General features: G+C 40.2%; 1 protein-coding gene across 1 annotated transcript; it reads right to left on the reverse strand.

The window, feature by feature from the left end:
• Positions 1 to 859: 859 nt before the first annotated feature.
• Positions 860 to 23,584, reverse strand: DYNLT5 (dynein light chain Tctex-type family member 5). Its single transcript, XM_059686083.1, has 5 exons — positions 23,464 to 23,584; positions 21,512 to 21,633; positions 10,415 to 10,506; positions 2,038 to 2,162; positions 860 to 1,168 (listed from the first exon to the last, which is right to left on the reverse strand). The coding sequence occupies exons 2-5, from the start codon at positions 21,628 to 21,630 to the stop codon at positions 965 to 967; spliced, it is 540 nt and encodes a 179-aa protein (XP_059542066.1). The 5' UTR covers positions 21,631 to 21,633; positions 23,464 to 23,584; the 3' UTR covers positions 860 to 964.

Consider the following 23,584-nt stretch of genomic DNA (forward strand, 5'->3'; position numbering starts at 1 on the left):
TTTTAGTGCCATCCATTGAAAACCACACTGGGTCACTTCTAAATTCATAAGAACAAAATAGTAAATACACATGTCTTATGTGTTAGCCTGCCAGCGATATATTTTGTGGGAAAGTTTGTTAGCTTAGGAAAACCTATTCAAAGGCACAGCGAGCAGTGTATACTTAAAAGCAGCGTCTCTTTCGAATACATGATTTTATGTATTACAAATACATTTACTATTAAGCATCATGCATATTTAATATCACAACGATTACTTCAGTGCCTGAAAAAGGCTTTATTCACTTTATGGTTTCCATTATTGAAGAGCCAACATTGAGTTCCCCCACAATTCTGTGAAGTGCAGGCAGTTCACAAGAGCTTCTAGTTTTATCTAGCAGCCCCGCGGGACTACGATAATTGTTATGAAATCATTAATTCTACCTCAGCAGTTTCAACTGTCAGGTACATGTAACAATAATTGCAGTTAATGAATGTTGCTCAATTTATTAAGTAGAAAATGAAAGCCAGTATTCTTTTATATGCAGCACTGAGACACATTAACATTAGTCATTTGTGTATACCGTGTTGAATGTCCTACTGTCATTTATTGGTCAGGGTATGTAGCCATGTTTTTTTTTTTTTAAACTTCTCTTTCTTAAAAAATAATGCAGAAAATTCCAGCTCTTTAATTGAAGAGTAATTAAAATAATTAGTACCAAAAGCAATATTTAATAAGACTCTATGTCTATGAAAAAAATCCAGCAGAACCAAGACTTAGTTCCTTCTTGGGATAAACAAGATTCTTTCTTGTGCCACCCTCCCCACCCCCAACCTTTAAAAGAGTCTAAAAAATTCCCAAATCTTCCAGTTGTTTGAAGTATTAATATTTCCTACTCAAACCTTTTGTCAGTAAAACTTTTGTGTACTTAGATACAGCCTATTTCTTGATTTAAAAGAAGTAATACTAGATTTCTTATTTTCAGTCACTCAAAGTAAACGGCATAGACATTTGCAAGAGCAAAGAGTGAAGCGTTTCTGAAAACGTAAGATGCAAAGGTATCGCTTTTAGGATTCCAGAGGCATCTACTCCCAATAAGTATGCTCTGGCCATGCCGAGGTCCAATGTGAACAATCACAATCAGCTTGTACCGTGGGATCATCATGTCCTTGACCTGGGCTTTAATCACCTAGAATTTAAAAGGAAAAAATACAGAAAATGGTTCTCACTTAGCCACATTGAAACTTAAGAGTATTGCCCTTTGTCATAAATATAATGGATTTAATTTAAGAAAATAGCATGATCCATTGTAGATACTGTCACTAATTGTTGTAGAGCCATAACTATGATTTGCTTCAAGCACTGTCCTCACGAGAAAGGACATTTAGGGACAAAGTGACAGCACCAGCAATAAATGTACATTTTTCTCAGGCACATGAAAAAAAACTGTAATCCAAAAAACAGAACTTAATAGAGTTATTATATTCTTTGGAAAATTTATGTTAAGATGGCTTCCCTTCAAAGAATGTTGGCATTAGAGTTACACCATCTTGTTCATGTCTAATGAAGAGACCATAGGTCTTGAGTCTCTTGCAATATGACTAATCATAAATGCTCATTAAAGACTTTGTTATAAAAGAGCAAACAGAGGAAATCTGATAGAGTGCCAGCACTGCAGTCGATAAAAATAGAAATGAATGTGCTTAAATGAATTTAAAGGCCACAATGTCTGTGTTTGATGGCCATCAAAGCTGCCTTGGGGAAGAGAAATGATCATTAAAATTTTTTATCTTTCACAATAATTTAAAAAAAATAAATGGGGCAGTTTTATACATTTTTTTAAATGAAATACATGCAAATGATGCACGTAATGATTGTTTTAGACAAAGGCTCTCACACAGAGATAGAATATGACCTAATAAATATTTTAATAAAATAAAATATAAATAAGCATTTGTACTGCTACTGCAAATTAATTGCTTTCTTCAAAAAGTAGGGGGTTGTACTCTCTGAAAATATTCTAGTAACAGTTAACTCTTTAGGCAAATCACACATTACCTCAGAAATTGTTTTAGCCATCTGTCTACAGAGCTCTGGGTCATATTGTTCTTCTTGTAGGTAGGTAGTTAACACATTTTTCAGAATATGATTGACGGTAACCACAGGAAAATGCTTGGCAGGACCTGAAAATACAACAAAATTTCTTCCTAAGAAGTCATTTTATTTATTTGTTTATATGTATGTATGTATGTATGTATGTATGTATGTATGTATGTATTGTTTTTAAGAATAGTTTATTGACTTTTTAGAGACAGAGGAAAGAAGAGAGAAATATCAATATGAGAGCTTAACATCTATCAGCCGTCTCCTGCACTCCCCCTACTGGGGATCTAGCCAGCAGCCTGGGCATGTGCCCTGACCACAATTGAACCGGCAACCATTGGGTGCATGGAAGGATGCCCAACCAACTGAGCAACACTGGTCTGGGCTAAGAAGTCATTTTATATCATACCCGCCCACCTCACAGGCTAATTAAGAGTACAGAAACATGGAGAGACATTTAATCTTCTGTGTGGCCTTCATTAAAGAAAAAATGGTAGTCTTAGGTTTCCAGTCAAGTTCTCTGGCAGAGAATAAGACAGTAGACTCATCCATTTGCCAGATGACCTAACGAGTGTGTTCACCCATCAAGGTTTGACACTGAAAAATATCCCCATTCCCAGTTCCCACTATTAATGACCTACGTCCAAGTCTCAACACAACACCTCTCTCCTGCTTCTGTCTACCTACCACACGGCAACTGGATGGGTCATTCTAAATCCAAGATTGTTTGTTTTTTTGTGGGTTTTTTTTTTTTTTTTTTTTTGCTGTTTACTATGTTCTTAGGGCCATTCTTTTTTTAAACCTCTATTGTTGAAAGTGTTACATATGTCCCCTTCCACATCCCCATTGACCTCTCCCAACCCATATGAATTCATTGGTTAATCTCTTCCCCTCCCCCCCTCCCCCCCCTCCCCTACCTTCCCTCTGAGGTTTGACAGTTTGCTAGATGTTTCTATGTCTCTAGGTCTTAAGTCCCAGATCTTACCATGATAATTCCCTTAGCAAGGTCTAACATTCAGCTCCCACCCTCCCTGTAGCCTCTTCTTCCAACATCACAGGCTCTGCACGATCCTGCTCCACCTCATGGACTTCATCTGTCTTATAAAGCTGCTTGTACATTGTCTCTTGCTCTCTCTCTCTCTCTCTCCCCCCCCCTTTCTCTCTCTCTCTCTCTCTCTCTCTCTCTCTATATATATATATATATATATATATATATATATATATATATATATATATATATATATATATAACATCCTTTCCCATCATGTTCATCTAGAAATATCCACTAATGTGTTTCAAGGGCAGTTCAAAAGTCTTCTCCAGGTAGCCTTCTTGCTCTCTTCCAATAAAAACCATCCCTCCCTTCTCTGCACTCCCAATGCACTGGGCCCCCACCACTATCTTGGCTCCGAATCTACCTAACAGCTAAGGCACACCTGCTGCTCTCCCCAGTGAAATGAGAAGGTCGGCTAAATTTTTATCTTCTTCAGAGTTGAACACAATGCTAATGGCATAAGAAATATTTACTTTATGATTTCTGAAATAAGACAGAATCAAACATTTAGAGCGAATCATCATGGCACAGATCATTTTACTGAGCATTTTCTACATGTCAGGCACTATGGTAAGAATGTCATATCTGTTACCTTATATAAACTTCCAGCAGTCTCTGGCGTGAATCTTACTGTTATCTCCCTTTCACAGATGTGAAACAGAGGTTTAAATGCATTGTGTAACTTGCCCGGAATCACACAGTGGCAGAGCTGGGCTGCCCCATGTCTGTCTGACTCAGGAGCTCATATTCCTAACCACAGTTAGTCCGTGTGCAGATAAGGAGCTGCACAGGGGTCTTCTTTGCCTGTACCTCCTGGGAGTGTTACCCTCATCGTCTTTCTGTCACTGTACAAAGTGTACCATGTGCCCAGGCCTGGGGGACAGGGGCTTGCTCATTATTTGCTGAATTCATATGGATAAATGGATGAGATGAAGAATTATATCCAATTCTATTTGAATATTCATCAGTATCTTTTCAGAGTTTATTTTTAATGACTGTATCTGTCAGGGCCCAAGGGAACACACGACACAGTAAAGTTAAGACAATTCCAGGAGAACTTAATAAAGAGACTCCTTTGAGAGGTCTGAGCAGGATGTAGGAAATCTCAAGGAAACTGCCCCTAGGTTAGTGAAAGTGAAGGTGTTACCCTCATCCTACCCCCGGCTTGAGGGATATGAGAAAGGAACTCTTCCTAGATCCTAGAAGAGGCACGTGGATTAGGCTTCCTGGATAGCAGTTATGTCTTTCTGTTGATGGATACAAACAGCCAGAGATGAACCCACAGGCAGAGTGGAGGGAAAAAGACCCAGCTCACAGCCCTTCCACCCTGCGGCTTCCGACGGAACTTTCCCGTTGGCTGAACTGAACCAGAAGGTTACAGCCCATGCTTGTAGCAGAGTTAGGTCAGCTTCCTGAGGCTCAATAAATAGTATTTTCAACTGGGAGGAGGGGAGTTATGGGGGGAAAAAAGAGGAACAAATGTAATAATCTGAACAATAAAGATTTAATTTTAAAAAAAGTACATGATCACAATCAGGAAAAAAATATTATTTTCATTTTGATGATTGTATAGGAATTGTTCAATTAAATTTATATTCGTGTGGGAAATGCATCTGAACATGTAAAACAGGGACACCTGATACAATGAGTGTGATAATTAACCCCAATAGTTAGCCAGCAGGAATCTCTGTTCTACAAGACAGAGATAAGCAGTTATAAACCTGTGAAAGGTTGGTCTCGGTTACTCCTGCTTTATGGGTCTGTAGGCAAGCCCCTGGTACCATAGACCTCAGAGTGCCTTTCTGTGGATCTTTTCGATTTGTACTCAAATATTCTAGTGAAATGAGGCTAAATTTGAGGTTGATTTCCCCCTTTCCATTTAAGAAAATTTAAAATGAACTGCCAGTTTAGACTAAATTAAGTAGATTACATCCTTTAGATCCATACCTCTCTCTTTCTCACTCCCTCTTACGAAGCACTCATATCGCACATACCTTACATTTGACCTCCATCACCCACATGACACTTAATTTAGTCATTTGCTATGATAGTGATGGCGAACCTTTTGAGCTCGGCGTGTCAGCATTTTGAAAAACCCTAACTTAACTCTGGTGCCGTGTCACATATAGAAATTTTTTGATATTTGCAACCATTGTAAAACAAAGACTTATATTTTTTGATATTTATTATATATATTTAAATGCCATTTAACAAAGAAAAATCAACCAAAAAAATGAGTTTGCGTGTCACCCCTGACACGCGTGTCATAGGTTCGCCATCACTGTGCTATGATGACCACATGCATGGCTCCCTTCAGAAAGCAGTAAACTCCTTCGGTGCGGAAGCCTGTCTGCCTAGTACACCTCCCTGCCACTGGGCACAGCGTCTCCCTTTCCAGGAACTGGTCCTCTTCCTACACTGACCACGTGGCTCTTTAGGATCTCCCAGGGCCTCCTTTGAGCCCAAGGCCAGGTCATGGTTGACTGGCCCAGAGGAAACACTTGCCCCAAGCCAGGCCAATTGGAGTCCTTTCTTGGAAATTTAGTTCAGACTTGACGGGGAGTAGGAGAGGATCAGGCTCTTTCTGTGGCGAAGTTATGCCCTGTGATCCTAAGGAGCTGCGGGGGCCGGTTTCTCACAGTGGGAAGGAACCCAGACACGGGGAGAGGAGGAGCTCACACAGTTTGGTGCTAGAGAGACAGACATCTGGGGGCACTTCAGCCTGTTTCCAGTAGCTCCTGTTGGCCAGATGGACCAATGTCTTTTCTGCACTTTGTTACTTAAAAAAAAAAAAAATCTCATTAACCAGATTCTATTGTGAAATAGAATGAGCTTTTCTCACTCCTTTGTGACGTCCCCCTCTACAGCCACAATCATCCTTGCCTTGCTCAGGCGGGGATGCTGAGATGCAAAGAGAAAGCGATTATCAGTGTTCAGCTGTTGACTTTCAAAATCAGCTCCCCGAAGCTACTTTCAGAGTCAACTGACGTGAATGCCAAAGCTACTTCTTTCTTTTTTTAAAAAAAATATATTTTATTGATTTTTTACAGAGAGGAAGGGAGAGGGATAGAGAGTTAGAAACACTGATGAGAGAGAAACATCGATCAGCTGCCTCCTGCACACTCCCTACTGGGTATGTGCCCGCAACCAAGGTACATGCCCTTGACAGGAATCAAACCTGGGACCCTTGAGTCTGCAGGCCGACGCTCTATCCACTGAGCAAAACCGGTTAGGGCTCTTTTTTTCTTTTTCTTTTTTTGAAATAATTTTTTTTTCTTTAGGAGGGAAACATTTTCTTTTTTTTAGAAATAAAAAAATCAAGGACCTGAAGAAGGTCTGATGGATGAAAAAAAAAAACAAAAAAAAAAAAAAGGAAAAACTTGTCCATAAAAATAGATCAGAGAGAATAGATAAAAAATTTAGTCATTTAATATATGTGTCTCAGTTTCCGCAAACTGAGATAATAATAATGACCAAATATTGTTTTTTGTTAGGGTTAAATGAGTTGAACTTTTTAAAGTGCTTACAACAGTGCCTGCCACACACACACACACACACACATACACACACACACACACACACACACACACTCTCTCTCTCTCTCTCACACACACACTCATTAGATATATGTTGTTGTTGTTGTTGCTACCTTATTCTGAGGACGGAAAGGGAGTGCTGGTGCTGAGAAGGCAGCGAGATCAGTGAGGGTGTCAGTAGGGAAGGAGGGAGGCCTCCACGGGGTGGGGTGAAGTCTGAGCTGAGAGGCTCATAGGCTGTCCAAGAACGCATCTGATGACAGGGCCTGATCTTCTCATGGAAGGTGAGCTCCAATGATGTCCTCTCTCTCTCTCCATCTTAAAAGTCTACTTTCCATTCTGTTGGCTTCATTCTCACCCAGGCTGTCTCAATGTGGCAGCAAACATGGCCACCAATGAGTCTCGTCTGACTTGCTGCTCAGTCAGTGTTTGTAAAGAATCAAGTACCTCTTTAATCATTGCTCCAAAAAGGACCGCGGAGAACTCATTCCATAATTAATAGGAAATTATATTGGATGTCATAGAAGGCTTTTCTTCTCCGTGATCCAAGGTAAAGTCTTAGAGGCAGTCATTTTGAGAAGCAATAACATAATGAATGGAGAAGCAATATAAATACATTTCTTCATTTAATTCTCATAGTATCCCTCTGATATGTGGACTATTATCCCTATTTATAGATGAAGAAACTGAGATTCAAGGATTCGAAATACCTTGCTTGAACACCATTTATTTAGGATTTGGCAAAACTAGTATTCAGATATATTGGATCCTATAGACTGGATTTTTTCTATATGCATGCTTCAGTAATTAATTAGTGAGCAAATGTAAATGGTGTTTCATTACAAGAAATATGGACATTTATTTTACCATTCCCTTTTTTTCATTTCATTAATTTACATTCATGTTTCATCTCACTCTTGGTGGCTGTAATTACTCAGATAAAGGGAGGACAAACATGTTAACCATTTAAGATATGTTTAGATGATACAAATATTTTTTGATAGAATGTGAAATGTTAAACACAGCAATGCTGGCGATTGACTGATCTCCCACCCCCCACTAATCTGGTCAGTATTGCCTTTTGTAGATATGAGAAAATCTTTGCCAAGGCCCACAGAGTACCTTTCATATGCAAAATAAATCCAGAAATAAATAGAAGTAGAAATATGTTTTTGATTTTTAATAAGATGGCTAGTTGAATGCTTAAAAAATTGTCAAGCACAAAAGACTAATTATAGGAGATTAATTCACACAACATTTTGTAAGAATATGTGGAAAATACTATACATATTAAGGTATTTGGAAAATTTCTTTTCTACCCTCTTTTTTTTAAAAAAATGAAATTTATTGGGGTGACATAAATTTCAGGTGTGGATTTCTATGTTACAGGATCTGCATATTGCTCTGTGTGCCCACCAACCAAAGTAAAATCATCTTTTATTACCATATATTAGGCTACTTTTCTAACTTGGTTCAACATCCAGTACTTCTAAAACTGATAAGACAATTTAGCCCATTTATTTGAAGAAATAAGTCACGAAAATAATATATCCCAGGAAGAAGAAACACAGGGCTTCATATTTCAACTCCTTTATCTTGTTGAAATTGGACTCAAACCCTTTCAGTATGCAGAACCCCAAATCATAGGCACGGAACGGCAAAGATCTTTTAGCTACTAGTGGGTGAAAACCTAACCCAAACTTAGCTTGCCTCGCTCAAATCCCAAGAGTACTTTGGACTTAGGATTCAAATGATGACGTTGGGATGTAATTCTCTCTTCTTAGGCTTCATGTGAGGGCAGGAGAGCAAAAGCTGCCATAGCCCCTACATTCTTTCAGGTTTCAGGGCCCGATCTGCTTCTTCAACAGCCAAACATTTTTCTGAATTGAATATCAAGGCTTTGATTGATTTGACCAATCGGAGGGTCTATGCCATCCCAGAATCAGTCACTAGTACATCTCTGAGGCTAGGATCAGCTTCACCAGAATGTTAGGGACCCAAAGTAGTAATGATGCTCCCCCCCCCGCCCCCCACCGGCAAAACTGGGTAAGGTTCTGAGAAGAAGTATAAAAATGCATTGGTTGGCAGGAATATTTGTTGTCTACCACAGCATTATGAAAATACCAGTAGACTGACTAACTATGGAGCCTTGTCATCCACGTAGTCTTGGGGATTACTGTAGAAACCCGGCTCCAAGGCTTAATAGGATGCGCGGATGGTCTGTAATTTCACGAGGTTCACTGGCACAGATGGAACTGCTCCAGCCCATGGGGTCTTTCTTTGGTCACTGGCAAGTCTCTGCGGAATTTGTATATAGCAGTAATTATATATGGATTCAGGTAATAGTGGGCAGGCATGCACTGAGAGAAAACAAGTAGGTCTATAAGGAAACAGGAATGGGAAAAGATATTCACTGTGGACTCCACTGGGAGTTTAGGGGCAGGTGCAAAGATCTTTGTTTTCAAAGACCTAAAACCTCAGTGTGAAGGGATAAACATCTCTGTCAACAGGGACCCAGAATTATTAGCCTTTGCCTTCAAGGCTTTTTTCCCCACCTATCAACAGCATTGGCTGGTTTTGTTAGATAAAACTTTCATGCATAGCTCTTTTATTTCACATTTTATATCTACACTTCATTTCAAGTAGATATAAAATAACTCCACAAGATAATCCCCCCAAATACTCAATGGACTTCTTACTTCAGTCAGACACAATATTCATCAGTGCTGCCCAGCGAACTGCTTGGTGTTTAGCAACCACTGATGGAGAAAAGTAGATCCTCCAGAAGGGTCGGTAAGCGGTTCCGCATGAGCACAAGCAGACTCCCAGACGGGGTGAAGGGATCAAGTTCTGACCTGTCTCCACACAGGTGACCCTTCAAAATCCCAGATTTCTTTAAGATGAGCCTCCCCCAAACCCATTCATCTCCATTGCCCCAGTCCTACCTCTTCCCATGGAGGGGAGGGGAGCTGATCAGGACTCACGAAGCCTTAATCAGCTGTGAATCACTGGGGTTTGAGGAGCCTGCTAGGCTCAGCCCCTTGGAGTGAGGGGGCATTCCCTGAGATTCCTTGTTAGGACAAGCTTGTCCCCATGTCTTGCCAAGTTGCCCTCTGTCCAGCTATCTACATGGAGCCATACTGCTCCCCAGGGAGAAACCCTGCCCCCCCCCCCCCACATGAAGAACTGCAGCCTTTGTAGTGCAGAGATGGAGCTGTGGAGAACTCTTTGTAAGCAATTAAAGTATGGGGTGATGACACGAAAAGAGAAAAGAGAAGAGAAGAGAAGAGAAGAGAAGAGAAGAGAAGAGAAGAGAAGAGAAGAGAAGAGAAGAGAGGAGAGGAGAGGAGAGGAGAGGAGAGGAGAGGAGAGGAGAGGAGAGGAGAGGAGAGGAGAGGAGAGGAGAGGAGAGGAGAGGAGAGGAGAGGAGAGGAGAGGAGAGGAGAGGAGAGGAGAGGAGAGGAGAGGAGAGGAGAGGAGAGGAGAGGAGAGGAGAGGAGAGGGGAGGGGAGGGGAGGGGAGGGAGAGGGAGAGGGAGAGGGAGAGGGAGAGGAGAGGAGAGGAGAGGAGAGGAGAGGAGAGAGAAAAGGAAAGAAATTACAGCAGCATCAAATCACTCAGTTAAGATCCCTTCTATTGTACTAGCATTGAAGATAATACCGGGTTATCAAATATTAGTTTAAGTAAATATCACTCACAAAATTAGAAGTTTAACATAGAAGAGAGTGATAAAATAACACACCCAGCTGATAGGTGTTTTCCATCTGAACTGTAAGGCGAGAGGCAACATCATGCTGGCTAGGTTCATCCATGTACGACACAGTGCTCACACAGCTGGAAGCAAGGAAGAAAAAAAATGTCAGTAGTTATTACAACAATAACGACAGAGCACAATGTTGCTTTCAGCAAAAATATCACACAGGTAAAATTTTCTCTAAACCATGTAAGCAAGTGCCAGGTAAATATCCTGGTGACATATTTAAAGCCAAAAACATTTGAGAGATGGAAACTTTAAGGCGTAAGAAGTTACTTGCGATTGTGATTGAATGCAATAGTGATTGAAGCCCAGTGCCGTGCCCAGGCATCTGATTATTAAGAAAGTGTTCGGCCCTGACCGGTTTGGCTCAGTGGATAGAGCGTCGGCCTGTGGACTCAGGGGTCCTGGGTTCGATTCCAGTCGGGGGCATGTACCTTGGTTTCAGGCACATCCCCAGTGGGGGGCGTGCAGGAGGCAGCTGATCGATGTTTCTCTCTCATTGATGTTTCTAACTCTCTATCCCTCTCCCCTCCTCTCTGTAAAAAATCAATAAAAAAATATTTTTTTAAAAAAGAAAGTGTTCGTGGTTGGTCCGTCTGTGGGGCTGCCACTCGCATCACCCCCACAGGTGCAAAGGCTCTCCTCCAAGTGGACAAAGCTCACAACAGGGGCTGGGGAACATACAGAAAACCTAATACTTTGGGAAACAACTCTGTATATACATAGGGGGTTATAAAGAACGCACGACTGTAGGTACCTCACAAATCCCTTTAGTAGAAAAAGAAAAGAAAAGCGAAAAACTCAGCAACATGGTGAAAGAAACCACAATTCACCCAAACGATTGTAAATCAATAAGCATCAATCACCCTTTTCAACGTTCAGAAAGGGTTTAGGCTTGGTTACCAAGGCAATGTAAGCTTCTCCAGGTGCTGAACAGGAGACCCAATCCGGAGGAGCCCCTACTGTCCCCCAGGCACTCCTTAATTCAGCTAAATTCAGAGGAAATCCAACTGCCACTAATGGCAGCCTCAGAGCGCTCTGCCCCAGTTCTCTCCACCTGTGAAAATGGAGGTTCGCCAGATGTCATTTCAAAGGAGATTATATGATAGTGTGTGTGTGTGTGTGTGTGTGTGTGTGCTTTCAGAGTGACCACTTTGATAAGCAGGCTGTGTTTTTGCTTTCAATAAAAAAGAGATATTTGTCCTTAATTGTTGGAATTTTTTTCTTTCACGAGGAGTTTAAAATACTTAGTTCTCAGCTATGTCGAATTAGTGAGCTTCTTGCAAAGTGATATTTTAAGAAAATTATGGCTAATCTATTTTTTATAATCCTTTAACACAATACCATTTACACAATAAATTAAGGTTTACCAGGAAGGTGATGCGAGAAATTACGGCTGCTTTTTCACGACGGCTTTCTGGATTAGTGATTTAGTCCCTATTCTTGTAACACCTGCTGTCCTCAATTTGTTGCTCCCTTTGAAGTAGCACGCAACCTGCTTGGCTATGTTGGCTGCAGGTGTTGTGGGCAGTACTGCAGAAGACAGCTTCTGCTTAACGTTGCATAAGCCCCTTGATTCTAAGATAAGCCAGCCTGTCCCAATATAATAAATGCTACTTTTAACTTTGCAAAACATTTCCTATAATGATCTTATCTTACCTTCACAATGCTCTTTTAAGTAAGTAAAAGAGTCATTATTCTACCCAGTTCAGAGACACAGGGAACAATGCAAAAGGTTTACTTTCCACACATAGGAAAGGCAGGTGTATTTCAAATATCCTATACCCCTCAGTGACAAAATCTCACATATGATTGTATCTGACAGAATGAAAAAAGGGGTAATGACTACCTGAAAGATTAGTTACTGCCATTAACACTTACACAAACATAAGAAGGTATAATAAAATCCCTATTTCTTTTCTTCTGAATACCATACTAAACACTCATAGAAAGGGAGTAGAGTTGGTACAAAACTCAGATTGCAAAAGTTAGAAGTCTAAGACAAGAAAGCAAATAAGGATTTTGACAAACAGTCCTCATTATTGTTTGTGATTGCCATGTTACTTACAAATTGATATTCAGCGCAGTTTAATATTTTCAGTACGAAATGGATATCACAGGGAGCCTAGAAACCCCACTGGCTCAAGACTATGTGCAAATAGGAAGTTTTGCAGTGACTTTTTTGATTAATGAAGATGGTTTTGTTAGAGGCACCTCTCACCGTCACCAGAGAGGTGTTACAGGACAGCCCTCTGAGTCACTGGGAGAGGGCTGTCCCCAACCTCGATCCTTGTCTTCTCATACAAATGAATTTATAGGAGAGACCTTGACTGCCTTGTGAAAAGCCAATTTATCAAAGCAATTAAAGCATGCACCTTTATGGAAAAAACAGAGCAAGTAAGCAAACCTATACATCTGGCTTATGAAGAGCATACGGGCTCCCAGCTAATCTGAAGAGCATGTTGGGTGAGGGTTTGAGGCATTATATACCCTCTTGCCTATAGGTTTCAAAATTCCTCTGCTGAATATTTTGGTATAGATTAAGTCTCAAAGTCTTTTTTTTTTTTTTTTACTTTGTTGTGACCTTCCCAGAATTCATGAGAAGCACCTGTCAAGTTTATCTTGCCAAGCCTGAGACTGCTGGCTTCTCTGCTTAGGGAGTAAAACTTCCCCTTCTTATTTTTCCTTTCCCCCCTTCCTCTCCCCCTTTCTGTATTCTTTCATTAGGGAGGTTTTTAACCATTTGCTCTCAAGTGTCTTGTTAGTTACAAGCTGGCTGCAAACTGCCCACACTCTTTGGCCTTGTTTTAACTTTCTTATCTCAGTTTCCCTATTTCTCCTGACCTGGAATCTTGTAACAGTTCCATTCAGTGTCTTTTTATTCCCACAGTAATCATATGTATGATCATTGCATAGTCCTTGTAAAAAGTTCAAAGCGTAGAAAAGTATAAAGAACAAAGTAAAATTACACAAAAAAGTACTAACCACACTGGTTATCTAACCATTGTTAACATTAAAAGAAATATTTTCAGATGTGATTTTACATATGTGATTACATGACCGATGCTGAGTTGTTTTTTCCCTTCTCAGAAATGTATCATGAATAATTTTCTATGTCAATGAATAGTAATCTACATGAATATTTTAAACACCAAGAGTGTATTTAACATATGAACATACTACATTTTATTTAACTGTTTATTCTGTAAGTCATTTAGATTGTTTCCATTATTCTACTATTATAAAGAAAATTATAATGATCATAGTGGCAGGGACTGCCCTTTGCTTTCCAATGTTGTTCTTTCTTCCTTGGTCACAGAACCTTAAATTTGTAGGAATGTTTCTCTCTAAATTAAAGACAAATTTTTGGACTTCTTTGGTGCCATGTGGTTTGTGACATAAGTGAAAGCTTTGGATGGAAATTCTGAAAGAGTTTTCTTAAAAGAACTAATTCAACCAAGAGGAGCCAGTGTGTGCCCTCCTTGATGACTGGAATATGGGTCTGGTGGTGAGAGTTCAGCAGCTATCTTGGGTCTTGAGATGATCTTATGGATTATCGATCAGATAAAGATCGTCTAGATCCCTGAACTGCTCCCCTCCATACTTCTTATGTAAGAGAAAAATGTATTTCGGTTTTGTTTAAGCCACTGTTTTAAAAATTATTATTATAAAAATTAGAGCTATAATTGATTCAAATTCTGAAACAGAATTTTTTTCTTGGAGTTGGGATGCTGCAAGTAATAGAGCACAAAATTTAGAGTTAGTTTTGTAAAGGAGACAGGGCTTTGGGGAGTGAGGTTTCAGATATTTTGCTGGAAATCCGGCATTCCGGATCATGCAGAGGGAAAATATTTAATTAGCCTATCAATTTCTGTACCTTGGATGGCTGACCATTTATAAACCAAGACTATAATTGCATGTACAATTAGAGGGAAATTATACTTAAAATGTTTATGGTATTTTTGGAACTGAAACCTGATAGTTCCAATACTAGAATGAGATGAGTTGAAAAAAGGGAGAGAGAAGAATAAGTTGAACAGAAAAAATAGAAAAAAGGTATTTCTAGAAAAAAGACAAAATATTAAAAATGCTTGTAATCTGAGCAACTGACATTAAACTAGAATATGAACTCAGTAAATTTTTAGAAGTAAAAGAAATCCTATATTTGAAAGTTGGGAATTACCAACATTAATTCAGAATATTGACTTACACAAATATATATTTTTTCTTTTTACTTATTTATTCATTTTTAGAGAGAGAAAGGGTGAAAGAGAGAGAAAGAGAGAGAGAAGAAACATCAATTTGTTGTTCCACTTATTTATGCATTCATTGGTTGATTCTTGTATAGCCCTGACTGCGGGTTGAACCCACAACCTTGGCATGTTGGGAAAACACTAATCAACTGAGCTACCTGGCCAGGAACATACATGTTTTCTATTGATAAACAGCTTTACTCAAGCCGTTGGAAAATTTTATAGATAAAAATGTGAGATGTTTGAAGAGAAAACTTCTTTTAATTACTAGTTCTGCATACACAGCACAATACATTTATTGAGTATATGTCACACCATTTCAAGTGGATGAATTTTAGTTGTCTATGACCAGACTTTTCCTAGTGTATCATACTAACTCTTCTAGAGTCATTGCAAAGGGAATGCTATAGTGGGTCTTGTTATTTATTTTTAAATTAAAAATTCTTTTATTGTTGAAAGTATTACATATATCCCCTTTTTCTCCCACTGGCCCCCTCTAACCCTCCTCCCCAGGCCTTCACCACCTGACAATATGGTGATTTTTTTAAAAATAAGAACTTATTTTTATTTTATTTTTTAAAATATATTTTATTGATTTTTATTTTTTTACAGAGAGGAGGGGAGAGGGATAGAGAGTTAGAAACATCGATGAGAGAGAAACATCAATCAGCTGCCTCCTGCACACCCCCTACTGGGGATGTGCCCGCAACCAAGGTACATGCTCTTGACCAGAATCAAACCTGGGACCTTTCAGTCCGCAGGCCGACGCTCTATCCACTGAGCCAAACCGGTTAGGGCGTGATTTTGTTTTTTAAATGTAAAAAATGTTCTTGCTGTTTATGTTTGTCATCAGCTTCTTGGCATTAATGGAGAAAATATTTCAAAATATATACAAGGCAGATGTAAAGTTTTAGAAAGAAAGGTAGATTACTGGTAAATCTTGTGTAAACTGGTGAAAACACTGAACAAATCAACTAACATTCTAGAGAGAAGAGTAACAATTTGTAATCCAATGCAAATTTCAGTTAATACTTGGAATCACATGTACTGTTGCTGAGGGCAGACTTGAAATTAACCTGGATGCAGAAATAGCTGCATAAAATTGGCCCACAGTAACAAAGTCGCCTTTCAATATTGTACTTGAGACCCTGGAAACTTCCCATGCTAACTAACCCATAGCCTGTGTTCTGGTTACACAGAAAAGGGGCAAAAAATAAAAATAAACAGCTAAGGAGTTGGAACATATTTATTCTTCCATGAAATTCAGTTTTACTGAAAACATCTTACAAATTTACTTGCTGACCATTCCTTGAACTACACAGAATAAGTGCAAGGCATGTCTTATTGTTTTGGCTGTTAGAGATAGAAACAATTATTTCAATTAAATCTCACTAGCCACACATACCATGTAATTTTCATTGAGGAGTCATTCCCAGACATTTCACTGCCATTATTACTTAGATATTTTGAAACTGCAGTAAGAGATAATATTTGAATGCACAGGCAGCCTTAAAGCCATTAATTTAGTAGATTAAGAAGGTCATAATATCATCTCTTCTGTTACCATGAGATACCTGGAAATACCATATTTTGAAATCATGTGCTGCCTCCTAGTGGGGATATGTCAGAGCGCACAGAGAAAAAGAAGACTCCAGGGTATAAATTTGCACTCCCCACCCCTTCATCTTTCAACAAATATGCCCTGCCCAGAATGCACGGGCGAAGTGGGAAGTCCTTGCGGTACAAAGAAAGTCCCTGTGCTTGAGAAGGAAGACGTAGAAAATAAGATAAAATATGCATTGTTATGCCCTTACCTGAGAACTTCCTACCTCAAAGCTTCTATGGATAATTTTATGCATGGTATGCTTACAGCAAAAGCATACCTACTCTTCCTCTGCCAGGAGAAGGTATAAGTTGCTTGATAAGGTAATTTAGTTTTATGACCATTTAATTTATAGCAAGTTTGCTGGATTTTTATGTAGTTTTAAGATAGGTTTGTGTTATTATGCTACCAGTGCGTTCCAGTGAAGAGCTGTGGGACCCATACTCAAAGTTCTCATAGCACGACATCACTGCAATTTTGGTTTGAGGCAAAAGAGAGACTCTCATCACCAACGTTAGGCCTGGCCTACTAGTTGAACTAGTGGACTCAGAGATAATAAGCCTGGATATCATGTCACATGATCCCGGGAAAGTAACCTAACCTCGGGTTTCAATTTCCATTTTAAGAACGTGAGAGTGGCACATCTGTTCAAATACTGTTTGAGGCTGCCAAAGGCTGAGCTTCCAACAAGAAAGATGCCATTGTAAATACCTGCTCTTTCCCATGGGTGGGAAACAAGGTTCTGGTGAATGAAGAGCTCGTTAATGCAAGTCACACATACATAGCCAATTTTCAGGAAATGAGAATACTTGGCCATAAACAAAAGCCCACTTTGCCACTTCCTAATTCTGTAGCTTTGGAGGCTCAGCTTCTCGAAGCATCTGTTTCTTCATTTGTCAACTGGAGATGACAATAGCATCTATCTTATAGAGCAGGGGTTGGCAAACATTTCTGTAAAATTCCATATAGCAATTTTTTTTGGCTTTGTGGGACCTATGATTTCCATTGCAACTACTCAACTCTGTAGTTCTAGTGGGAAAGCAGCCAGAGGCAATGCATACATAAAAAGTCATGGATATGTTCCAATGAAAAATTATTTATAAATACTGAAATTTGGGTTTCTTATAATTTTCACATGACAAAAATATTACTCTCCTTTTAATTTTTTTTTAACCATGTAATAACCATACTTAACTAGGGCCATACAAAAACAGGTGGCAGGTTGAACTTGGCCCTTGGGCCATAGTTTGCCACTCTCTGTAATATACTTCTGTAAGACTTAAGTGAGGTTATAGTGAGGGCTCAACAAATGGCAGCTAGTATCACCCTTATTACTATTAATTGTTGAGGTGAAATACAAAGTATGATGACAACTATGTATGTATGTATAGAAATAAATGTGATGTGTTAACAGTGAGGATATTGAGAGAGTAAGATCCAGCTTAAAAAGTTTCTTTTTTAAAAAAGAAAGCATACAATTATATTAGAATTAAATATAATTTAAATAAAAACACACAACCCTAAAAACTGTTAATAATAATTATATTGACTATAAATTCTATTGATTTTTTTTTAAGAGAGAGTGGAAGAGAGCGGGAAAGACAGAGGAATACGGATGCGAGAGAAACAGAGCGATTGGTTGCAACTAAAGTACGTGCGGGGAGAAGCCTGCAACCGAGGATGTGCCCTTACCCTTCCGTCCACAGGCCGACACTCTATCCACTGAGCCAAACTGGCTAGGGCTATGCATTCTATCATCCTTTCACAATTCAGAGGGCTCTTTGGGTATTCATTATGCCAGGGGATCAATGTTAGGCATTGGTTACCACTGTATGAGACTGTAGACATAAAATCCAAGACTGCAGGGTTAAATCTATGCAGACCTGATACCACACCTAAGAACCTGCTTTCCCAGTAGATCTACATTCTACTCTTCTTTGTCCGCCTTATCTGTGTGTTTATTACTATAAACACACAGATAAGGCCATAATCTAATGATCGAGGTAGATAAACAAACAAACAAACATGCCCAACACAGTACCACGTACAAGCGGAAAGCAGCAGGAACAGAAAGGAAGAGCGTCCAACACAGTCTGGAAGTAGAAGTGGCTGCAGTTGGATTGTTAGAGAGCTTCCTGGGGAGAGAGATGGAGATGGAGACAAATCCGGAAGGAGGAGGAGAAGGAAGCCAGAGTGTAAGAAGAATATTCCTGATAAAGGTGCCCCATGGGACAGGAACGTACGGCAATGGCTGGAGGCAAGACAGAGCACGGAGGGATGATAGACATGGGAGGTGAGTATGGCTGGAGCATAGACGCTAGCAGGACAGTGGGGAAGATGGTGCTAGAGAAGTAGACAACGGTCTGTAGACCCTATGTCAGCGACTTCCTTCTTGTGTGCCACAAGAATGTTTAAAACAAGCAATATCTGACTATTTACGCAGGGCACTGACCTCTTTCCCCCTAGATTGTCAAATAAAAAAATAACAGTTCACACAATAGCCATCTGATGTGAATGAATAAAAATTAAACCTATTTTTTGGGTCAGATCAGCAAAAACATTTTTTTTGGTGTGCTGATGAATTTAATAATTAGTTTATGAGTACATGGGATGAAAAAGGCTGAAAGTCACTGCCATATGCCATCCTCGTGAGTTAGGACTGTGTCCTAGTCAGTCAATCACCACTTGACTTGTAAGCGGCAGTTATTTCACAGCAAAATGACAAACACGATGCCCACCTAGCAGGAGTAGCGCTGGGGGGCGGGAAGGAGATAGTGCGTTAGGTCCATAGCGCACTTCAGGATATGCTTTACACTACTGACACTGATCTATTAAAACTGTTTTGAAATAACTTTCAGATGAAAGGTATATGCTTTTCCACAAGGCACTGCAATTTCAAAACAATGTCTGCATTTCATAGCCGCTAAGCCTGCAGAATTTTTGAGCTGACGATGAATTTCATGAAGGAGAATCACCATGCAGTCTAGTCTAAGACCGGGATGAAGACAATGAAATTACGCAGGAGTTAGAGCTGGGGAGGTAGCCTCCTAAAGGGCTCTGCGTTGCAAGGCCATGTCGCAGCTACTCATTTGCTCTTCAAGAAAAGGTGCAGGTAGAGGATCATTCTGAATGTTCTGTTTGAGAGTTCAAATTCCTACTTCAATATGTATCACAACAATTATCACTTAAATGTATTTGTTAGTGAGAAATCGATTCTAATGTGTTGATAAAACTATTTTTGGATTTGTGTTGCTTTTAGTTTGTGTTTATACTTCAATAAAAAAGAGTGATCTCTAATTCTTCAAATTTGGCCATGTTCTGATTCTCTATGACTTTCTAATTTGCTTTGAAAGGAAAGAGGTAAATGAAGTATGTAAATAGGGATAACAGTTTAGTCTTTGGCTGAGAAAAGTTGTTGATTTATTAATCATGGAACATGATTTATGTCAGATTATAATAAATATTTTCTTGAAAAAAATTGAATTTAAGCTAACAATTATTTAAAAATACATAATTGAAAGAACTCTTATGAACTCTTATACATAAATTTTGGAAATAGCAGCCCAAATGGCTAGGATCAGAAGCAAAAGTTACAGAGGTTAACTATTCTCCCAGCTTTACTCCTGTCATGCTAAGATTGCAATTCCTTTGTATTTCTTATCTGTAAAAGAGAGATTGTGCTCGTAATCCGCAAATATCCAAGGTTGGAAAGTGTAATTTTATTTATTTGTTTTTTAAATTAAATCTTTATTGTTGAAAGTATTATATATGTCCCCTTTTCCCCCTCCATTGGTCCCTTCTAGCCCACCCTCACCCTAACCACTTAACCACTCCTCCACCCTGTGCCCTAGGCCTTCATCATCCTAATGTCTGTGTCCAAGGGTTATGCACATACGCATACAAGTTTGGAAAGTAGAATCGTATATAATAAAAGCCTAATATGCTAAGTGTCCATTTGTCCAGTCGGCCATTCAACCAATCAAAGCATAATACGCTAATGATATGCTAAGGCTGCTCAACCGCTCGCTATGATGTGCACTGACCACCAGGGGGCAGTCGACCAGTCACTATGATGTGCACTGACCATCAGGGGGCAGATGCTTTGACTGGTATAGGTTAGCTTGCTGCTGGGGTCTGGCAGATCAGGACTGAGTGAGATGGGCTGGACATGCCCTGGAGCCCTCCTGTGGTCTTTCCTTGGCTGGCCAACCTTCTGCATCCCTCCCTGGCCTCAGCCTGGCCTGCACCCTTTCACAATCCAGGCTGAGGGAGCCCCCCCCGCCCTCGAGTGCATGAATTTTGTTCACCGGACCTCTAGTTTTAAGTAAATGCATTGATACATTCTAAGAGTAGGAAGATTTGGTTTCAGAATTCTAATGTAAATCTATCCCAGTTCTTATGGTCTCTGTTCCACAGGACATACTAGCTCCTGTTTCTCAACCACAGGGATTAATTACTACACCACATCCTTCAATTCTATGAGACTGTTAAGAAAGAAAGGCTGTCATATAAGTTAATTGACCTCTGCACTGAATAATTTGCTTTGTTTTCTTCCCAATGGCAGTCAAACAGAAATGCCATGAAAATATAAAAAATTGATTTATCTTTTTAGGAGACCAAATGCAATATGCAGCAAGAGCCAAAACAATAAAAAGAACTTATTACCCTTTGACCCACTAATTCTACTTCTGGGAAGGAAGCAAACAGAGGCATTATACAGTAGAAAAGAAAAGCAATGGAAACAAACTTAAAGTGACCAGAATTATAAACTGACAAAGTATTATGCAGCCATTTATAAGGACACAAACAACGGTTGTGAAAATACATTATAAAATTTGTATAAAAATGCTAAATACATTGTATATGTATATATTGATTGCAAAAGTGCTTACACTATGAATTTATATAATATTGAAGATGGGACTTCACGAGACATGTCGGGAGTATCCGGTCTACATTGTATATGGTGTTCTTCTGAGTAGATGATTTTTTGGGGTAGTCTTTGAAACAGTAAAAAATGCTGCTGGGAACAACATATCACGTATGTTTTCTCAGTTTCTTTCTCTTTCTTTTTAAAAAATATGCCTCCCAAAGATGACCTGAACCTTGTACTTGTCCATTTTCTCTCTTTTTACTTCCAAAAGGAAATGTTTTCTTTTCCCCTGATAAACACGAACCTGTTTATTCAGTAATTGAACTTAAGACATTAGACCTTCAGTTACTCACTCTTTGATGCGCCTATGATGATCCTTCTGCCGGAACTCATGGCCACTCAGAGAAGACACACTCCCCCCTTTCTTCAATGAACCAGCCATTCCGTCTTTAGCAATGTCTGCCATCACCATAACCTATGGAAGAAAACTTCTGTTAAAACAGCAGACGAAAGATCTGAAACCATTTTAGTCTCACTGAGATATTCATGCTAAATAAAGTACACAGATACTTTGTCTACCATTTTTGAACAGAGAAGTGGGGTTTCTTTAAGAGTGATTTTTAATGTATGATGTTATTCTGGTTAGTTCGACTGGACATATGATAACACTGATAACTTTTACTTATGCAGTAGTATACTTACTCCACATAAGCAGATATTAAACTGCAGCACATTGCTTAACTACTCTTACTTTAAAACTTAAAATTGTCTTCCCCAAAGGGTATTTTTCCCCCCAAGCAACCATGATCGGCTTTGTAAAAAACAAACAGAACTTAACTTTTAACTCAGAATTTATTGGAACACCTACCCCCCCACAAATGCTTGTTTATTTTGTGTTTTTTTTTTTAAATTTCTTTTATATTTATTAGAGTGGCAATTATTCTGATAAATATTTAATTTCAATCACTCAACCTAAACTTTTGTTTTAATTTTTTTGTTGTTGTTTAAAGTATTACAAAGGGTATTACATATGTGTCCTTTTTTATTTTCCCCGCACTTGACAATCCCCTGGCCTCCCCTACCCCCCAGTGACTTATGTCCATTGGTTATGCTTATATGCATGCATACAAGTCCTTCGGTTGAGATCAACCGAAGGACAAATGCTTATTTAAACGCTGGTAGTAGGAACGGACTTCCCGGAACTTAGACATAACTCTACTGCCCTACTGCCTATATATCAATTTAGATATTCATTTAAATTATTTTATACTCTGTAAACCTGAGAGCCCTAGCAAGGAGACACTGTGCCAGACACTAACACTGGCAGTTGAGTGGCTGGGGCCGACAACATCACCTCAAACCAGTGTGTCAGTGTCAGGACCGAGACAGAACGCACCGAAGGGCACACAAATATGGCAGAGGTGTACTGTGTGTTGGGGAGAGAGGCGGCGGTGTATATGTGTGTGCGATTGTGTGCCTGTGTATGAGGGTGCATTCATGAGTGTGAGCATCTTTGTGTAGGTACCTGTGAGTGTTCCTCTCTGTGGGCACGTGTCTGTGTGTGAGCTCGAGTCCTCGTGAGTGTGTGAGGCTGCATCAGTGAGTGTCTGTGTACCTGAATGTAAGCATGTGCCTGTGTGTACCCGTGTGCATCTGTGTGTACATATGTGTGAATGAGTGATTTTCGGGGTGTACCTGAGTGAGTGGCTTTGTGAGTGTGTGTGAACCTTTGTGTGTAATGCGTCTACGTACGGAGTGTATGTGTGAGCTGAGTGCGAGCATCTGTGTGTGCGCATGTCTGTGGAGTGTCCGTGTGTGTGGACAGGGCTCACTGAGACTGATGAAGTGGCGCATTCAGGTTCCCACCCAAAGGGACACAGACCTGCGTCTGCTCACCTGTTTCCCACGCTGCCCCGAAGGCTCCAGTTGGAACCTGAAGGGGGGGGGGGGCTTGGGGCTGGAGGGGGAGGGGGAGGACGGGGGGGGGGGGGCCGCCAGGCCGGGCGCAGGAAGACTGCTCAGGACTGGCCAGCTGTGCACTGGGCATCACCAGAAAGCCCAGATGCGCAGGTGGGCAGGTGACCAAAGACCAGAACCCACGTCCAGTTCCCAAATTTGGGGCCACTCTTTCTTATTTGTTTGGGGGAAGAGGAGCAAGGCGCCCAGACAGGTCGTGGCCCAGGCAGGCTATTTCTCACCAGAGGGCCGCCTTCCTGGGTCCCTGCAGCGCAGGACGCTGCGGTCGGTCGCGTCTAGCCCTCTGGCCCCCGCCCGCCCGGGTGCCCCGCGCAGAGCGCGCACTTACCTACCCAGGGCCTCCCAGACCTCGGGCTCCCACGCGGTGAGGCTCCCTCCTCCCAGGCTCCGTCTGCCTGCAGCCTCCCTCCACTCCCCCTGGACTCCGCGGCTTGTCTCCCGGGTGACCT

The sequence above is a fragment of the Myotis daubentonii genome, chromosome 3, assembly GCF_963259705.1.
Source record: "Myotis daubentonii chromosome 3, mMyoDau2.1, whole genome shotgun sequence".
Taxonomy (NCBI): Eukaryota; Metazoa; Chordata; class Mammalia; order Chiroptera; family Vespertilionidae; genus Myotis; species Myotis daubentonii.

Bases quoted from the DNA above. Each gene is read 5' to 3' on its own strand.
- DYNLT5 (XM_059686083.1), bottom strand. From the start codon at position 21,630: ATGGTGATGGCAGACATTGCTAAAGACGGAATGGCTGGTTCATTGAAG. The intron at 10,507-21,511 runs GTGAGTAACTGA...CCTTGCTTCCAG, and splicing joins CATCATAGGCGCATCAAAGA to CTGTGTGAGCACTGTGTCGT. The intron at 2,163-10,414 runs GTGTGTTATTTT...TTGTATTTTCAG, and splicing joins GGAAAACACCTATCAGCTGG to GTCCTGCCAAGCATTTTCCT.